The 18367-nt window shown below is 46.2% G+C and overlaps 1 protein-coding gene across 1 annotated transcript in view; it reads right to left on the bottom strand.

The window, feature by feature from the left end:
- The window catches only part of TG (thyroglobulin), a 192593-nt gene that overhangs the window by 19769 nt on the left and 154457 nt on the right, over nt 1–18367 (bottom strand). Inside the window, exons 39-41 of the mRNA XM_079982822.1 lie at nt 16941–17105; nt 14618–14785; nt 6622–6803 (exon numbers count right to left, since the gene is read on the bottom strand). Coding sequence (XP_079838948.1) covers nt 6622–6803; nt 14618–14785; nt 16941–17105 — 515 coding nt within the window. The remainder of the gene's footprint in view (nt 1–6621; nt 6804–14617; nt 14786–16940; nt 17106–18367) is intronic.

The raw sequence follows: 18367 nt of genomic DNA, 5'->3' as shown, positions 1-18367 counted from the left end.
TCTTTTGTTTTGCTGAAACAAATCTGTTTATATAAAAAGAGTGCCGCCAAAAAAGGAGGGAGGGGGAAACAATTAGGAAAAAGCTATTTTAAGTATCTTTCTCTTTGCTTTGGGACAGAGAGCCCAGCATGGGAGAAGGTTTAGACCAGTTGTTTATTATTATTATTATTTTCTTCAAATTTCCCCAGAGACACTCCCCTCCCTCCCCTCCCCAAAAAATACATGATGGAAACCTGCATGCCCATTCATACACCACAGATGCACATCTGTAAAACACATTCTTAACGAAGTTAACGATCCACAAGTTAGTATAAACCTTTGGAACTGGTCTTTGGTTTTTTCCTGGAATATTTGCGAATGAAAACAAAGCTCCACTATTCTCCCGCAAAGGTGTCTCTGTGCTTTGTTCTTCCTGCCAGTCTTAAATTGTGAGCCGCCTTTTTCCCCATAAGGGGAACACACCATGCTCTCTTGCACCAAGAATCCAGCTGCTTTCAGGGAAGCTCAGCTGGGACTGCACAGCAAGAAGATTCATAATGGAGGGCCAGACTCCCTGGGCTTTAATTTTACCCACCACTATTGATCTTCCCTTGCAATCTTCCAGTTACAGTCAAATGCTTGTTTTTGTTTTAGGGTCTATTCATTGCTCACATGGAAACCGCCAGGACTCAAAGGACTCATATTCTCTGCTCTTTTAAAAATGGAAAATCCTAGCATCTATCTATCTATCTATCTATCTGTCTATCTATCTGTCTATCCATCTATCCATCCATCCATCCATCCATCCATCATCTATCTATCCATCCTTCACCAGTCTATCTATATCTATCTATCCACCTAACTATCTACCCATCCATCCACCCACCCACCTATCTACCTATCCTCCTATCATCTATCATCTATCTATCATCTATCATCTATCTATCTATATCTACCCATCTACCCATCCATCTATCTATCTATCTATCTATCTATCTATCTATCTATCTATCTACTATCTATCTAATCTATCCACCCACCCACCCACCCACCCACCCATCATCTATCCATCCTTCACCAATCTATCTATATCTATATCTATATCTAATCTATAACTAATCTATATCTATATCTATATCTATATCTATATCTATATCTATATCTATATCTATCCTCTATCCATCTATCCATCCATCCATCCACCTATCCACCTACCTATCTTCCTATCATCTATCTATCTATCTATCTATCTATCATCTATCTATATCTATCCATCATTTATCTATCCTCGCCAATCTATCTATACCTATATCATCTATATCTATATCTATATCTATATCTATATCTATATCTATATCTATATCTATATCTATATCTATCTATCCTCTATCCATCTATCCATCCATCCATCCACCTATCCACCTACCTATCTTCCTATCTATCTATCTATCTATCTATCTATCTATCTATCTATCTATCATCTATCTATATCTATCCATCATTTATCTATCCTCGCCAATCTATCTATACCTATATCATCTATATCTATATCTATATCTATATCTATATCTATATCTATATCTATATCTATATCTATATCTATATCTATATCTATATCTATATCTACTTATCTATCCATCCATCGATCCGACCTTGCCATTCATCCAGCTCTTCAGAACAAGACCTACTGGTGCTTCCCTTGCTGAATGATGTTCACAGAAGTCATCTGTCTCTGCAAACCCCACTTCTGGCAGGGAGTTACATATTCGTCCTCCCTACACATGACATCATGCATGATGGGGCAGGTGGGAGAGACTTAGCCAAATGGGGAGACCTATTTAGCCCTGTGGGTTCCCCAGCCCTCCTCTACAGCAACCTTCCTCCCCTTTGGGTCCTAGGTGGACTATGACTCCCATCATCCCTGACCAAGGTGGATGGGGCTGGTGCGAGCAACGTTTGGGGACCAAAGGTTGGGGAAGGCTGCTTCATGGTATGCTTCTTCCTTTGCCTTCCTTGGTAAAGCTGGGAGGGAGAGCTCTGCTGTACAAACACAAGATATGTGTTATTTCCTACACGTTCCTGAGAAATAATCTGAGGCTTCCAAAATGCTCACTTAACAAAGACTGAAAAACCACAGGCTTGACTAACCACCTCATGATGTTTAGCAACGACAGGAAGCCATTCCAGTTTTTAACAAGTGATGCTCTTGTTCCTGGGAGCCAGATGTTTTGAGCTACAACCCCCACCGGCCATGCTGTTGGGGACTGGTGGCAGTTTTAGTTTAAAACATCTGGAGGGCAACAGATTGCAAAAGGTTGGTGAAGACCATGATGAGCTAGGCAGATGAATGGCATAGAGCACAGCTTCCTATGATTTTGGGGAAGGCCATAACTCATCTCTGGCATCCATGGGTGGGACTAAGAAAGAATCCTATCTGAAATCCTGGTAAGTTCAGACCATACTGAGCTAAATGAACCAATGGCCTAATTCAGTTTAAGGCTGCTTCCTACATTGCACCCTGACATCTGATAATAAGAAGTCTCTTGCATCACCATTCGAAGCATTGATGGATTTACTGGGTCTAGGCCAGGGGTCAGCAAACTTATTCAGCGGGGGGCCAGTCCACTGACCCTCAGACCTTGTGGGGGGCTGCACTATATTTTGAAAAATATATATGAATGAATTCCTATGCCCCACAAATAACCCAGAGGTGCATTTTAAATAAAAGCACACATTCTACTCATGTAAAAACATGCTGATTCCCAGACCGTCCGCAGGCCAGATTTAGAAGGCGATTGGGCCGGATCCAGCCCCAGGCCTTAGTTTGCCTACCCATGTGCTAGGCCAAGCCAGGAGCCAACGGTTGCTGAAACACTTGTCCCTTGCCTGGTGAGACTCAGCCATAATTGCTACCTCTAAAGTCCCAGGGTCTGGTCTGAAGGCGCAGGGGGCCATCACCTTGCTGCTAATAAGCAGGTATGGGTCTGGTCAGCACCTGGATAGGAGATCACCTTGGAACCACCTGAACACTGCCTTCTACTCCAGGATGCAAGAAAGGTAGGATACAAATGTAAGAAAATACAGGAATAATTTTAAGGAGCAGGGGAGTAATGTCCCAGACATCCACAAAGCGTAGACATCCACTAATAGAGAGCACGTGTTGCGGTGGGGTCTAGCAGGCCACCCCACTGTTGCTGGGCTGATCTGTTTGGATGGCTACAGGCTATGATTGGGTGCATGTCTTTCTGGGGAGATTCTGAAGTTGCCAAATCGTGGGTTGGGCTAAAAGGTTTTAAATACTGGGCACGCTCTTTTGAGCGTCCTCTTTTGCTGCGTGCACCGGATCACCCGCCCACCCTCCCTGAAATGGGGATTTTGCACTTGACCTTGCTATGCCTGTCATGGGGTCACCTGCTTTTGGGGCAGGGGCCTGGTAGGAATTTTGTCCATTTGGCTGATTGGCTGCAGCCATTTGGTTTTTGCCTACTGCGTAGCAAATTGTCACAACTTGTAAGGTTTGCGGTTAGGCATTGGTTAAAAAATTGGTTGGTGGAGGGGTAAGTGCCTACCCCTCCAAATGCTGCTGCTGCAAGGGAATTCCGTTAAAGGAATCTGGGGGCTTGCCATGCTTTCGTCCAAGTCCCTGGCATTGGGCTTGGGCCGTGCAAGGCCTCTGGGAGCATGCGGGGAGAGGTGAGGGTCTGGTGCCCAGCTTCATTTCTCCCTAATATTGTTTTCCCTGACTGGCTTTCACTGGAATCCGGAAGTCAGTTCTGTCCCTGGGCATGGGGACAGATAGTTGGAACCAATGCCTAAGCAACCACTCACAGCTATGTATTTAAATAGATTTGTGGCCAAAAAACCTTAAACAAAAATTACGTGTGATGTGTGAGTTATTGGGGTCGCTTGGGGACCTCAACACGCAACATTCCTCCCAGATTTCATCCGTCCTTAGCATGTCACTGTTGTTCATGTGCAGATGTTTCCTGCAGCAACCCAGACACCTCCAACAACTCTCAACCCATGTTTAAAACATCAGGAGGTTTACGATGTTGCTGATCTGCTTTTTGGAGAAGGGAGCCACAAGCATGAAAGCAGAACGACAAGTGTTCAGCTGCAAAAGAGTGAGGGACTTTGTAACATGTGCAGAAAAGGGTTCTCTGCATCTCAGCAGCTTTTCTGATTTGTGGAAAAGTTGCGCTGTAAAGGAAGTCTAGGAGCTGACATGCTGGAGAGTGAGGGCGAGGCGGTTTCTTATTATTAAGGACCTATATGGGGAACTGGCCAAATTTAAACCTGTGGAAACCACACAGGAGCTGCTCAAGAAAATGAAAGAAACACTCATAAACCACAAGACACGGCATGTAGGGGCTACAGCTTAACCGCTCAGACCTCCTTCTTGCTGTTTATAACCTCATCTCATGTTTCCTAGAAGGATTGCAGCCCACAATTCAAAACCGGACTATCTATCTAAGGACTTTTTTCTTTGTTAAAACCTCTTTCGTCTTCCATCCACACGCATAGGAACAAGTCAGGAACCATATCTCTAGTTTGACCCCTCTATAAGGTAAAGGGACCCCTGGCCGTTAGGTCCAGTCGCGAACGACTCTGGGGTTGCGGTGCTCTTCTCGCTTTACTGGCTGAGGGAGCCGGCGTACAGCTTCTGGGTCATGTGGCCAGCATGACTAAGCTGCTTCTGGCGAACCAGAGCAGCACACGGAAACACCGTTTACCTTCCCGCCGGAGCGGTACCTATTTATCTACTTGCACTTTGACATGCTTTCGAACTGCTAGGTTGGCAGGAACTGGGACCGAGCGACAGGAGCTCACCCCGTCGCGGGGATTCGAACCGCCAACCTTCTGATCGGCAAGCTCTAGGCTCTGTGGTTTAGACCACAGCGCCACCCGCGTCCCTGGTCCCTCTATAGTGAGTAGCAAAATAAACATGGCATCCCGACATCATCACACTGTGTGTTTTGCTCTCCACCACTTAATTGTGGCAGTCGACAATGGGGAACAGGTGGGGCAGGGGAAACACACAAGCTACCAACCTAAAAATGACCATGAGCCCTAATTTCCCACTTACCCAGTGGTACTCCCAACATCATTTACAATAATCCTAAACAGAAAGAAAGACAGAGAAATGGGGAGCCTGTTGCCTTCCAGATGTTTTGGACTACAACTCCCATCAGCTACAGTCAGTATAGCCAGTGGTCATGGATAATGGGATTTGTAGTCCAATGTCATTCCTGACTGGGGTTGATGGAGTAATACGACATATGGAACATCACAAGTTCCTCACCACTGGTTTACAGTCTATACTGGCCCTATAGTAAACAAGCAGGCAGTTGATAGAAAAGTTTACAGACTTTTCTTCTTTAAATGACCACTGGGAGTGGAGTGTAAGGATGGTGAACATCCAGATGTTGTTGGATTCCAACTCCCATCAGGCCCAGCCAGCATGGCCAATGGTCATGGATGATGGGAGTTGTAGTCTAACAATATCTGGAGGGCTGCAGGTTCCCCATCCCTAGCTGAAAATGGGTTTTCTGTGAGCGCTTGTTTTCTCCTGAAGTAGTGGCTTGTAACTGCAGGGAAACCGAAAGGACTAGACTGGGAACCACCAGAATCACATGGAAAGGAGCAGAAGTCAACAGAACAAGGCAGTTTTGCTGCAGTGGCTGACTAAAAAGCTGCAAAATGTACACAGAAAAGCGGGGTTTCTACGCTCTGTTTGCACATGCCTTGCAGACTTGCCACGCCTGTTTAGCCCCCTTCAAGGCCAAGACCACAGTAGCTGGTGGTGCTAGTTTGCTGTGGTACCCAATTGTGCACAGCACTGACGAGCTTGTGCCCGTGCCGTCACAACCTCCTCTTTGCCCTCATCCATCAGAGCGGTTTATCAGCCTTTTAAACTCAATTCAAACAAATCAAGGTCCCTTGACTGCTTAAACTTCTAAGCGTCGGATTGCTCTACAGCAGTGGTTCTCAACCTGTGGGTCCCCAGATGTTGTTGGACTACAACTCCCATCATCCCTGAGCTCTGGCCTTGCTAGCTAGGGGTGATGGGAGTTGTAGTTCAACAACATCTGGGGACCCACAGGTTGAGAAAGGCTGCTCTACAGCGAGGGAAAAACCACACTGAAATTCCCTTTTGATATACATTTGCATGTGCTGCAAATGGGTCTTAAGCTAGTGAAATCCTAATAGCGAACTTGTTCTTCGAGCGTGGTTCATTATGTAGTCAAAACTGCCTCCCCACCACACAAAGGAGCTTTCAGCAGGTCTAAGGGGAACCTTAGCAGAAAAACAAAACAACTTTAGATTGGGGGGGGAAGGGGAGGCTTGGAACCTAAAGGGCTTTGAAGATTGAGCATGCTCAGTGGTTGTAGAACTCTGGCTGGCTATTGAGAAGCTGGACACAAACCAGAGAGAGGGATGGAATGGAGTGTATTGGAAAAGGGTCTGGCTGGCTGGCTAGTACTCTGAACAGGAATGCTCTACACTGCCATGTTTTTGTAGGTCTCCACTTTAAAGAGTCATCGCTTGTTATGAGAAAACATTTTGTAGGTGAGGCTTTTCCTTCTCCACTGCCTTTAAAAACAGAAAACGGCATCCGAGCACCGCAGACGACTTTCTCACCGTGTGGCATTTTCCAAAGCCCTGGAGAACGAGGCGTACTCGGTGGAGGAGTGTGTCAGGGAATAAAACCAGGTGGCTGCATCCAGAACGGCAGGATTGGCATCTTCTCCGCCCAGGGAGTTTTGGAGAGCTTGATAAAAGGCTACCTTGCTGTTGACGCGGCCTTGGCTTACTTCGAATCGCTAGGTGAGAAGGAAAATGGGATTCAGAAGAACTCAGGAGCACAGCTTATACATTCAAAAAAACCCAAACAGGCCGACTGCTACCTACCTTCCTTCCCTGAAGTCTAATCGTGCAAGGAAGGTGGACAGAAACACCTTAGTTTGTACATGTATGAATCTCTCTGCCAATATTCAGTGTCTGCATGACTTTTCAGAGAATAAGCTGCTTGGTTTTGCTATTTCAGTCGAGAGAAAACTGCCCTCTTAAAATAAGCAGCTGGTATTCAGTGCTGGGATGCAGGAGACCCTGTGGGTTAAACCACAGAGCCTAGGACTTGCTGATCAGAAGGTCGGCGGTTAAAATCCCCGCGACAGGGTGAGTTCCTGTTGCTCGGTCCCAGCTCCTGCCAACCTAGCAGTTTGAAAGCACGTCCAAGTACAAGTAGATAAACAGGTACCACTCCGGCAGGAAGATAAACGGTGTTTTCATGCGCTGCTCTGGTTCACTAGAAGTGGCTTAGTCATGCTGGCCACATGACCTGCAAGCTGTACGCCGGCTCCCTCGGCCAATAAAGCAAGATGAGCACCGCAACCCCAGAGTCGGCCACGACTGGACCTAATGGTCAGGGGTCCCTTTACCTATTCAGTGCTAGCCTTGCTCTGAACAGATCCGTTGAAGTTAATTGACATGGCTAACTCGGGTTCATTAATATCAATGGGTCTATCTGAGTAGGGCATTGTGAAACACAACCAAATGGCTCAGATTCAACTAACCTGGCATGCTAGGGGAAGCCAGGGCAAGACCAATGGGGCTTTCCACCCTTCTCCGGCCCCCGGGGGGGCCTGTACCCCCAAAAAAATATGTTCTGAAGGGTCAGGAGAACTTCCCAAACAGCACACAGGGGGAGGAGATATGGGTTCATTCCATCCAGCAGGCAGAAACGCTTGTGGAGCCAGAACGATCGGAAGACCGTGGCATTGAATTCCCCGCAATGTCTATAAATTGTCACCTATACTGAGATATGTGCTCAGTTCAGGCTTAAGAAGAAACCACAATTTCCTGCTTATGTGCACAGGTCACACTGCTGACACAGGCAAATAAAAAGGTCGTTTTTAACAGCCAGTGGAAAGCACGCTGCTGTAAGCTCCTGCCGTAACTCAGAGGAAAGATCGTTCCACAACCGGGCACCACCACCGAGAAGGCCCTCTTCCAAACTGCCGTAAGAACCACCTCTGCAGATTGCACTGTCACTAACAGGGCCTCGTCCAAAGATCATAGTGAATGAGGAGGTCTGTACAGGAAGGCCAGAGGCAGTCTTCCAAGGCATCTGGTCCCAAGTTGTTTGGTAACAAAACCTTAAATAGGAACAATAATTAAATGACCTCTCTCCTCTAAGGGGTAGGGTCAAAGAGGTTTGCACAGCGTGCAAGGAACACACACAACCCAGCTGACCTGAAATCCTTCCTTCCTCTGTTTGTGGGACTTGGCATTCACAGAAGCCTTCATGGAAGATGAAAGTTTGGAATCTCAGAATACAGTGGTACCTCGGGTTAAGAACTTAATTCGTTCCGGAGGTCCGTTCTTAACCTGAAACTGTTCTTAACCTGAGGCACCACTTTAGCTAATGGGGCCTCCTGCTCCTGCCGCGATGCCATCGCACAATTTCTGTTCTCATCCTGAAGCAAAGTTCTTAACCCGAGGTACTATTTCTGGGTTAGCGGAGTCTGTAACCTGAAGCGTCTGTAACCCGAGGTACCACTGTAATGAATTCTCAGTATCTGTTTCTGTCCTTGTGCAGCACTTTTGTGGAATACATATATAGCTCTGCATAATAATAATATCTTTAATACGGTCAATGACCAGAAAGCAATTTATAAAAGAAATACGTCATTATAAGCAGTATTGTGCTACAAATAGCAGTGGAAATATGGTCAATTCACTCTGTATAACAATATAGCTCTGCATATTATTATTATTATTATTATTATTATTATTATTATATATTATTATATTATATGAACCTTTTTCTCCAAGGAGAAATACATGGAGAGCATACATGGCACTTTTCCAGCTCCCCATTTTATCATCGCAACAACCCTGTGAGGTAAGTTAAGCTGAAAGACAATGACTGGCCCAAGGTCACCCAGGGAACTTCATGGGCAGGTGGAGACTTGAAGCCTGGCCTCCTGGGTCCTACAGCCTGACACTCTAACCACTACACCACACTGCCTCTCAGGCCTGCCATAGTTGCCCGGAGTACCATCAGGTAGCTGGAGCTTTCTGTGATCCTAATACAGCAGGTTAAATTCTCTAGGAGCCACCTAAAGGGCTATCATTATATTCGGGTGGGGTTCAATCACATACTAGCAAACTCATGTTGGGAAATTCAAGCTGGGTTGGAGCTCTTGCACAACAAACCTGCTTGTCAGCCTTTTTTTTTTTTTTTGCAATAAGGAAAGTGATGGGGGAAAAGTGTGAGATAACACCTGCTTCAACACAGCATTGTCTAATTTCTCCACAAACAAATTGGAACAAATGCTTATTTGTTAACCAGTGTGACCTAATCCCCATGCAAACCAAATGTTATGTACTGAGTTGAATAGGATCCAAAAGGCAGCAGTCTGATTGGTCCTAGAACAATAGGATTCAGAATGCAGCAGTCTGATTGGTCCTAGAACAATGCAGCAATATGATTAGTCTGCAGGAGCCACCCAATCCAGCTCCAGGTGGAAGTGAATCTGCAACCTGATTGGCCTACAGGAAAATCCCAGAATTAGCCAATCACGTGCAGCCCATTGTGTAAATAATGTATATAAAGCAGATATCTTGGGGGAACTTTCATTCCTCCTCACCACTATGAGCTGAATAAAGAGCATGAAATCCACACTCGACTCTGAGTATATTTCACCTAATCAGGATGAATTTTCAGTAAACAGGTCATCTGGGAGCTCCAGAATTTGCATGAGTCATTCAGAAATCCAGTCAGGAATGATGAAAGATGTCAAGCACCCGCCCCTGTTCTCAACAGAGCCAAGAGTTTTGGGAGGACTCCCCCCCCCATCTTTTAAGGAATAATATGTCTCTGAAATATAATTTCCTTTACTGTCTGTTTTTAAAGAGTAGATTTCTCCCACCCCCGAACTGGCTATAGAGTCATTTCCTGAAAAGCTGGAAACCTGAGCATCCCCTCTGCTCCATCTTGTTGGCAGGAGACTTGCGACTGGCTCAATAAACTGCCTGGAATCATCTCTTTCCAAATAGTTCCAGAGAGCAGCGTTAAATAACTCACCATTTTTCTTTCTTAATCATTGGCCTGACTCGAAAACAAAACAAGTTTGTGTATGTGTCAGTTTGTACACTCAAACGGATGTTTAGGCCTCAAAGTCACAAATGGCAGATCCCTCATGGTCAACGTATGTTTGGAATGTAATGATTTACGCTGCTGACAGGATCTCACATGGGGGGGGGGGGGAATCACCCACACTAGAGCTGGACAGATCAGTTTCTTATTTTGCCAATCTTATATTCAGCCTGCCACATCCATGCCTGAATTTGTGATCCTCACTATTTTTTTCCAACGTTTTAGTGAGCATTTCGCTTAACACACACACTTTTGCAAGCAATTTCCCCCCAGTATAATGCACACTCCCTTTAAAGGCACATTTTCATGTATAGGTAAAGGTAAAGGTAAAGGTACCCCTGCCCGTACGGGCCAGTCTTGACAGACTCTGGGGTTGTGCGCCCATCTCACTTAAGAGGCCAGGGGCCAGCGCTGTCCGGAGACACTTCCGGGTCACGTGGCCAGCGTGACATCGCTGCTCTGGCGAGCCAGAGCCGCACACGGAAACGCCGTTTACCTTCCCGCTGGTAAGCGGTCCCTATTTATCTACTTGCACCCGGAGGTGCTTTCGAACTGCTAGGTTGGCAGGCGCTGGGACCGAGCAGCGGGAGCGCACCCCGCCGCAGGGATTCGAACCGCCGACCTTTCGATCGGCAAGCCCTAGGCGCTGAGGCTTTAACCCACAGCGCCACCTGCGTCCCTGATATTTTCATGTATAGCTTTCCCTTAATATTTTTTTTTTTTGAGGGGGCTGGTGGTTAGAGAACAGCCTGCAAAATCCGGAGAAGATTTCAAAAGATGTTTTGGTTTGCACCTGGTTTAGAGAAGTGTGAGTTAGGTAAAGGTAAAGGGACCCCTGACCATTAGGTCCAATCGTGGCCGACTCTGGGGTTGCAGCACTCATCTCGCTTTATTGGCCGAGGGAGCCGGCATACAGCTTCCGGGTCATGTGGCCAGCATGACTAAGCTGCTTCTGGAGAACCAGAGCAGTAGGCGCAAATGCCGTTTACCTTCCCACCGGAGTGGTACCTATTTATCTACTTGCACTTTGTGCTTTCGAACTGCTAGGTTGGCAGGAGCAGGGGCTGAGCAACGGGAGCTCACCCCGTCACAGGGATTTGAACTATGACCTTCTAATCAGCAAGCCCTAGGCTCTGTGGTTTAACCCACAGTGCCACCCGCATCCCAAGGTAGGCTTGTGTTAAAATTGATCCCCCACTCCTACTCATGATAGGAAACTAGTTGGTCAGGGAGGAGGTTGGACTAAAAGCCTTTCCCCTGATATCTAGTTCTCCACATTTTTTTCCTCCGAGGGCGCAGTGGCTATTTTGGGTGCTGAGATCTTGTCCCAAAAAGCTACCTCGTGTGGTGCCCCAAAATGCACATGTTGGGGTGCTATGCTCTCATGTGTCTTTTAGGAATCTGTGATCTTATGCGGGTCACATGACTCACATGGGAGCCCAGCTGAGAAGATGCACGTTACGATTTTGGGACTCAACATGTGAGAGGGTATGATATCAATAGACCTATGCATGATGCTTTCTGGAGGCAGTGAGATATTTTACTTTCTTGGGTTCCATGATCACTGCAGATGGTGACAGCTGTCATGAAATTTAAAGACGCCTGCTTCTTGGGAAGAAAAGCAATGACAAACCTAGACAGCATCTTAAAAAGCAGAGACATCACCTTGCCAGCAAAGGTCTGTATAGTTAAAGCTATGGTTTTCCCAGCGGTGATGTATGCAAGTGAGAGCTGGACCATAAAGAAGGCTGATCACCGAAGAATAGATGCTTTTGAATTACGGTGCTGGAGGAGACTCTTGAGAGTCCCATGGACTGCAAGAAGATCACACCTATCCATTCTGAAGGAAATCAGCCCTGAGTGCTCACTGGAAGGACAGATCCAGAAGTTGAGGCTCCAATTCTTTGGCCACCTCATGAGAAGAGAAGACTCCCTGGAAAAGATCCTGATGTTGGGAAAGATGGAGGGCACAAGGAGAAGGGGACGACAGAGGACGAGATGGTTGGACAGTGTTCTTAAAGCTACCTGCATGAGTTTGACCAAACTGCGGGAGGCAGTGGAAGACAGGAGTGCCTGGCATGCTCTGGTCCATGGGGTCACAAAGAGTTGGACATGACTAAACAACTAAACAACAACAACATGCATGATGCTTTAGAAAGAAAGTTGCAACAGGTGAGTTGTCAGTCAGAGATACAAGGCTGAAGGCAAAATGAGAGCTGAACTGGTGTCTGATTCAGTGGCAGGTATAGATATTCTGATTACAAAGTCGGAAGAATATCCAGCTCACAGCATGGTTTAAAGGGCCACATTTCTGGCAGCAAAGGTATGGATATGAAAACAAGCTGGTACTGTCATACCTAAAGCCTAGAAGTTCAAAGCTAGCACTGTTGTGCTGCAATGAACTTGCCAGTATGTATAAGTATAATTCTGTGTTACCTGTTGCATTCACAGTTCCCTGAAGGATGTGAGGAACTGGAAGAAAAAGAGTAGGCTCTGCTCTCTTCCAGTTGCTCTCTTCTCCCAGGGAAGAATCAATAAAGACATTGAAAGGAAAAAAGAACGAGTGGTTGCCTAACTTGTTTTTGACATTTCGGAGCAACCAAGAGGCATTCTTTTCATCTGGTGATGAAAAGGCAGACAGTCGCGTGCAGTAAAACTGGCGATAATTGGCAACAGGTTGGCACAGAGTGCTTCACAGGGGGAAAAGAGAAAGCAAGGAGCCATCGGCCAGGATGCTGAGATGAAAAGACCGAGCACAAAAGGAGCGGGCGCTGTTCTTTGTGGGGAAGAAACACTTTCAGGACCGTCTACCTCCTGAATACTTCGGCACGCTCACAGACGTTTCGTCTCTCGTTATCTTAATTTGAAAAACATGGGCTTCTCTTTCGGCAGCTGGGGAGATGAAGCCCCAGGGACTCTCTGTTACACTGCCCACATCTCCGAGAGCAAATCTGGGATTACAGTCCCTAGTCAAAGTGGCGTCTTGTGGAATCTGTGTGCCAGGAAGCCTGCAGGGACCGAGGCCCCCGAACAACAAATCTGCAGGCAAATGTGTACAAGAGTCACCTGATATCAAGAAGAATCCCTTTTAGTGGGGGGGGGATGTGGAGTGGCAAGTGGCGATTTATTCTGAAGGTCTGTAAACCACTTGATCAAAAACCTCTCTGGCATAGAAATAAAACTGTAAATGGAAAACAGCTTAACCCACAAACCAGCTAAGAACAAATATACACAAAACCATATCTAAGCAAATATAAGCCATGGTTGTTGAGCAAAACACAGGCCATGAAAGTGGGACATTTTAGGCACGGGGAGGGCAGTATTACATTTCTATCCCAGTGAAATATACTCGGGGTCAAGTGTGGATTTCATGCTCTTTATTCAGCTAATAGTAGTGAGGAGGAATGGAAGTTCCCCCGAAATGTCTGCTTTATATACATCATTTACACAAAGGGCCCCACATGATTGGCTAATTCCGGCATTCTCCTGTAGGCCAATCAGGTTGCGGATTCACTTCCACCTGGAGCTGGATTGGGTGGCTCCTGCAGACCAATCAGACTGCTGCATTCTGGATCCTATTGTTCTAGGACCAATCAGACTGCTGCATTCTGAATCCTATTGTTCTAGGACCAATCAGACTGCTGCAATTTGGATCCTATTCAACTCAGTACATAACACCCAGCTTTCCTCCAAGGACATTAAGGTGGCATAGATGGATTTTCCCCCGCCTGTAGATCCTTCCAGCAGCCAGCAGCTGGCAGCTGCTATTTCAATTTCCTCAAAGCCATCAAGGGTGATGCAGCTGCACCATCAGGTAGCATCACTCCTATGGAAAGAAACCACAGGGACGGCGCAGACTGTTTAACACCAGTGCAAGGTTCTCTAGCAACAGAGGATGGGCATCCTCTTCCTCCTCTCTTCTCAATCAGGCTATCTCCATTCTGGCAACTATAGTTTCACTTCCAGCAAGGGCCATCTTAAGCATATCCTGTGTTGCAAAGATCCCTCCAGTGCCCTGTCCCTTTCCCAGAGTTGTCAACCTTTTTTTAGGGCTGGAGGAGATGGGCAGGGGCTGGAGGGTGGCTCCTCCAGAAGGGAAGAGGCAAAGGCTGGACGCAGCGCCTCCCAGCTCAGCTGACCGCTTTGTGCCATGGTGGCAACGGCAGGCAGCACACCAAGCGAGCGGGCTTGTGCCAAGCAAGTGAGGGCGCCACTCCCGCTGAGAGTCAGCACATTTTTTCCCCTTTTAGCCTTCTGGCGCCCCGCAGAATTCGGCATCTGCAGGCCTAAAAAGGGAAAAAGCCTAGCCGACGCTCAGCAGGAGCAGCACACGCACCCTCGCTCTCTCAGAGCGCTTGTTCGGTGTTCTCTGGACTCCCTCCTGGCACCCTCCAGAACTTGGCACCCTGGCGCCCCGCGCCACTAGCCTCTATGGGTAAGACGGGCCTGCTTCCAGCACAGCAGCCTACCTACCTTAATTGCCTTTGCTCTGCTGATCAGCCCATCTTGTTGAGCACTTCCGATCAGCAGGTCCACCTCCGAAGGTTGAGAACGTTGCAGAGCTGCTGTGAGAGGCTCCTGGAGGTAGACACCGTCAACGACTGGGCTCCAGTACTGGAATGGTCCACTTATAGCCAGGAGCTATGGTATGGGTAGAGAGGCAGTCAGTGTTGGGGAGAGGAGAGAGGAACAACATTAAGAACATAGCTGCTGAATCAGGCCAGTGGTCCATCTAGTCCAGCATTCTGCTCTCACAGTGGCCAACCCAACGCCCATGGGAAGCCCACAAGCAGGAAGTGAGAGCAATAACTGTCTCCCCACTTGTAAATTCCAGGAACTAGCATTCTGTTGGCAAATCTTCTTAGGTGAATCCTGCCCAATTTATTTTTTAAATGAACTGCAGGCTGATTCACCAGAGCAACTTAACGCAGGCATAGGCAAACTCTGGCCCTCCAGATGTTTTGAGACTACAATTCCCATCATACTTGACCACTGGTCCTGTTAGCTAGGGATGATGGGAATTGTAGTTCCAAAACATCTGGAGGACCAGAGTTTGCCTATGCCTTTCTTAAGGTAAAAGGTAAAGGTACCCCTGCCCGTACGGGCCAGTCGTGACCGACTCTAGGGTTGCGCGCTCATCTCGCTCAAGAGGCCAGGAGCCAGCGCTGTCCGAAGACACTTCCGGGTCACGTGGCCAGCGTGACGAAGCTGCAGCTGGCAAGCCAGCACCAGTGCTGCACACAGAAACGCCATTTACCTTCCCACTATAAAGCGGTACCTATTTATCTACTTGCACTTAGGGGTGCTTTCGAACTGCTAGGTGGGCAGGAGCTGGGACCGAACGACGGGAGCTCACCCTGCCGCAGGGATTCAAACCGCCAACCTTATGATCAGCAAGTCCTAGGCACTGAGGTTTTACCCACAGCGCCACCCGTGTCCTTTCTTAACCCATCAATATTCCAGCCATGATAATGACAGAGGAATGATTTATAGGTGGTACATGACCCCAGTTAAGCTTGCGAAGATTTATCATCTGCCCAATAATAAATGTTGGAAATGTAATGAAACTGAAGGTACCTTCTTTCACCTTTGGTGGACCTGCCCAAAGATTAAAGCCTTCTGGGAAATGATTTATAATGAAATTAAGAAGGTACTTAAATGTACTTTTCACAAGAAACCAGAGGCATTTCTCTTGGGCATGGTCGGCCAATTGGTGTTAAGGAAGGATAGGACTTTTTTTATGTACGCCACTACAGCAGCAAGGATCCTTCTAGCAAAGTATTGGAAGACACAAGAACTCCCCACACTGGAAGAATGGCAGACGAAAGTGATTGACTTTATGGGATTGGCAGAAATGACTGGCAGAATCCGTGACCAAGAGAAAGAGACGGTGGAGGAAGACTGGAAGAAGTTTAAAGCTTACCTTAAGAACTGTTACAATATTGATCAGTGTTAAAATGTCAAGGGGAAGGAAGATGCAGAATTACAGCTGAAAATGTTTGATGACTTAAGGTGAAATTGAGAAATTTAATAAATTTAAATTTAATTGGCTAAAAGGGTTGCTGAAAAACTATAAAATAAGGATGCAAAAAGGGTGAGGTATGGGGAAGTCCGAGAAAGGAGGCTTATGAAAAGGAGGTTAAGAATCTATATTTGTGTGTTTGTTTGTATTGGTTGATGCTTTTATGTTGTTGTTGTTGATTTGTTTTAAAATTGGAAAATTAATAAAAATTATTATAAAAAAAAGAGGAATGGATTGATCTGCTAGCTTTGCTTGAGCACATGAATCATCCCACCCCCAAATCTCTAATTCAGTTCTCCACATTTCCACAGCAAACTGATTTTTAAAAAAATATTCCCATGAAAATTTGCCAGTGTTTTGGTGTGAATTTGTCCTAATCAGCACATCTTTGTAAGCAGTGTTAATCAATATGCACTTTTGGGGGGCAAACAATTCTCCCTAGCATTCTGCATTTTCATTAATATGTGCATTTCAAGCACATATTCCACTATTACACATTTTTGTACATTGTTTTATTGGAGAACCGCATGGCGAACAGCCGTGTTTCAGTTCACAAAGTGCTTTGAGAAGTGCAAATTTGGTAGTTTCTCCTTTAAATGTGATTTATATTGTCACCATTTCTTCCTTCCTGGGAAATATTGATTCCCCAGACTAAAGGGTAATATTTACCCACCCAAAATGAAATACCAATCTCTGCTACTGTTATGGGGCAGATCTGACCCCAGCAACCCACACATTTTCAGCTCTGCCAGCAAAACAAGAAAAGAGGCACACCCTGGTTTGTGCATCATTGAGGACTTTGGCAGGCAACTGTCGGAGGCAGGATACAATTTCTTCGCTGCTGGCTGAAGGGCATCCCAGTTCATGAGCCAAAATGGAAGCCTGTGCCCGTGCTTTCTCCTGACTGATGGTTGCCGCAGGAGAAAAAGCAGAACCTCCCTGAAAAGAGAAAACAGATGTCCAAGTCAAGGTGGTTGTGGATTAAGTTCTTCCCTGATGCATCTTAAATTCTGGAAAACAAAGAATAATTATTTGAAGCAGTAGGGTGGATGAAGCCACTGATGATTGGGGACAAGGAGTGCTGGCCATTATCCAAAGGTCTCTCAGATCTGTGAGATAACCAGCCTCATATAACCAACATGCTCAAGTCTAATTAATGCATGATGGGGTTAACGCCATAGAGTAAGCTGTCCTGAATGGATTAGCTAGTTTACTCCCCCCTCACCTTGGGAGGAAGGAAATCAAGGATACTGTTCCCCTTCAGTCTACCTGAGAAACTCAACATGGTGCTCTAAGCTCAGACCACATGGCTCCAACCAGCCTCCCTTGAGTTCCTATACCAGTAATTGAGGAACTTTCACCACGGTCACTTAGCCAAATTTTACTGCCTGTGTTTTCTGACTGCTGCATGCAAAAGCACATGAACCTGACCTTTGAAGAGTTTGTAAGTAAACCATGTTTAACCTACCAAACGTGCGGTCTTTTCCCTATGCTAAGGGAAGAGGGGAACTTTGTAAGGAACTTAGAAGGGCACGTTTCAAAGGTCTAACCTCCTATATTTCCATACTTTACTTTGCATTTTTAAATCGTTGCTGGGCTTCTCTCACCAAAAGTACTTGCCCAAAACTTGGATCTTGGCATGGAATTCTCCTTTATATACCGTACTTTTCCGTGTATAAGATTAGGGTGGTTTTTTTACTTTAAAATAAGGTTTAAAATCTCGGGGCATCTTATACACAGATAGTGCATATGCCCATTTTTTAAATTTGGGCTCCCCAAAAGTAGGGGGCCTCTTATACATGGAGGCGTCTTATACACAGAAAAATATGGTACCTATTTTTTCCTTGCCACTAACACCTAGCCATGACAGCTATGCTCAGCCTACATAGCTGGAAACAGCAATGCTTCTTAATTCCCTGTAGTTCTGGGAGGGGAATAGGGGCCTCCTAGCAACTCTCAGCACCCTTAACAAACTGCAGCTCTCAGAATTCTTTGGAGAAGCCATGACTGTATATAGTATACTACTGTTTTATATGTATGGTGGAAATCTACTTCCTTCTGCCTCCCCCCACCTGCTCAGGTCCTTATCACTAACATTCAGCTGCATCCTCTCATCAGGAAATTGTCTTGGTGAAAATATGAAGCCACATCTCACTGGGACTTGACAGGCCCCTTTATACTAGTTAACGGGGAGTCAAGTA

Source organism: Podarcis cretensis (genome assembly GCF_951804945.1).
Source record: "Podarcis cretensis genome assembly, chromosome: 7".
NCBI classification, from domain to species: Eukaryota; Metazoa; Chordata; class Lepidosauria; order Squamata; family Lacertidae; genus Podarcis; species Podarcis cretensis.
The sequence above is the reverse complement of the archived record's forward strand: the minus strand, read 5'-3'. Positions and strand labels throughout refer to the sequence as shown.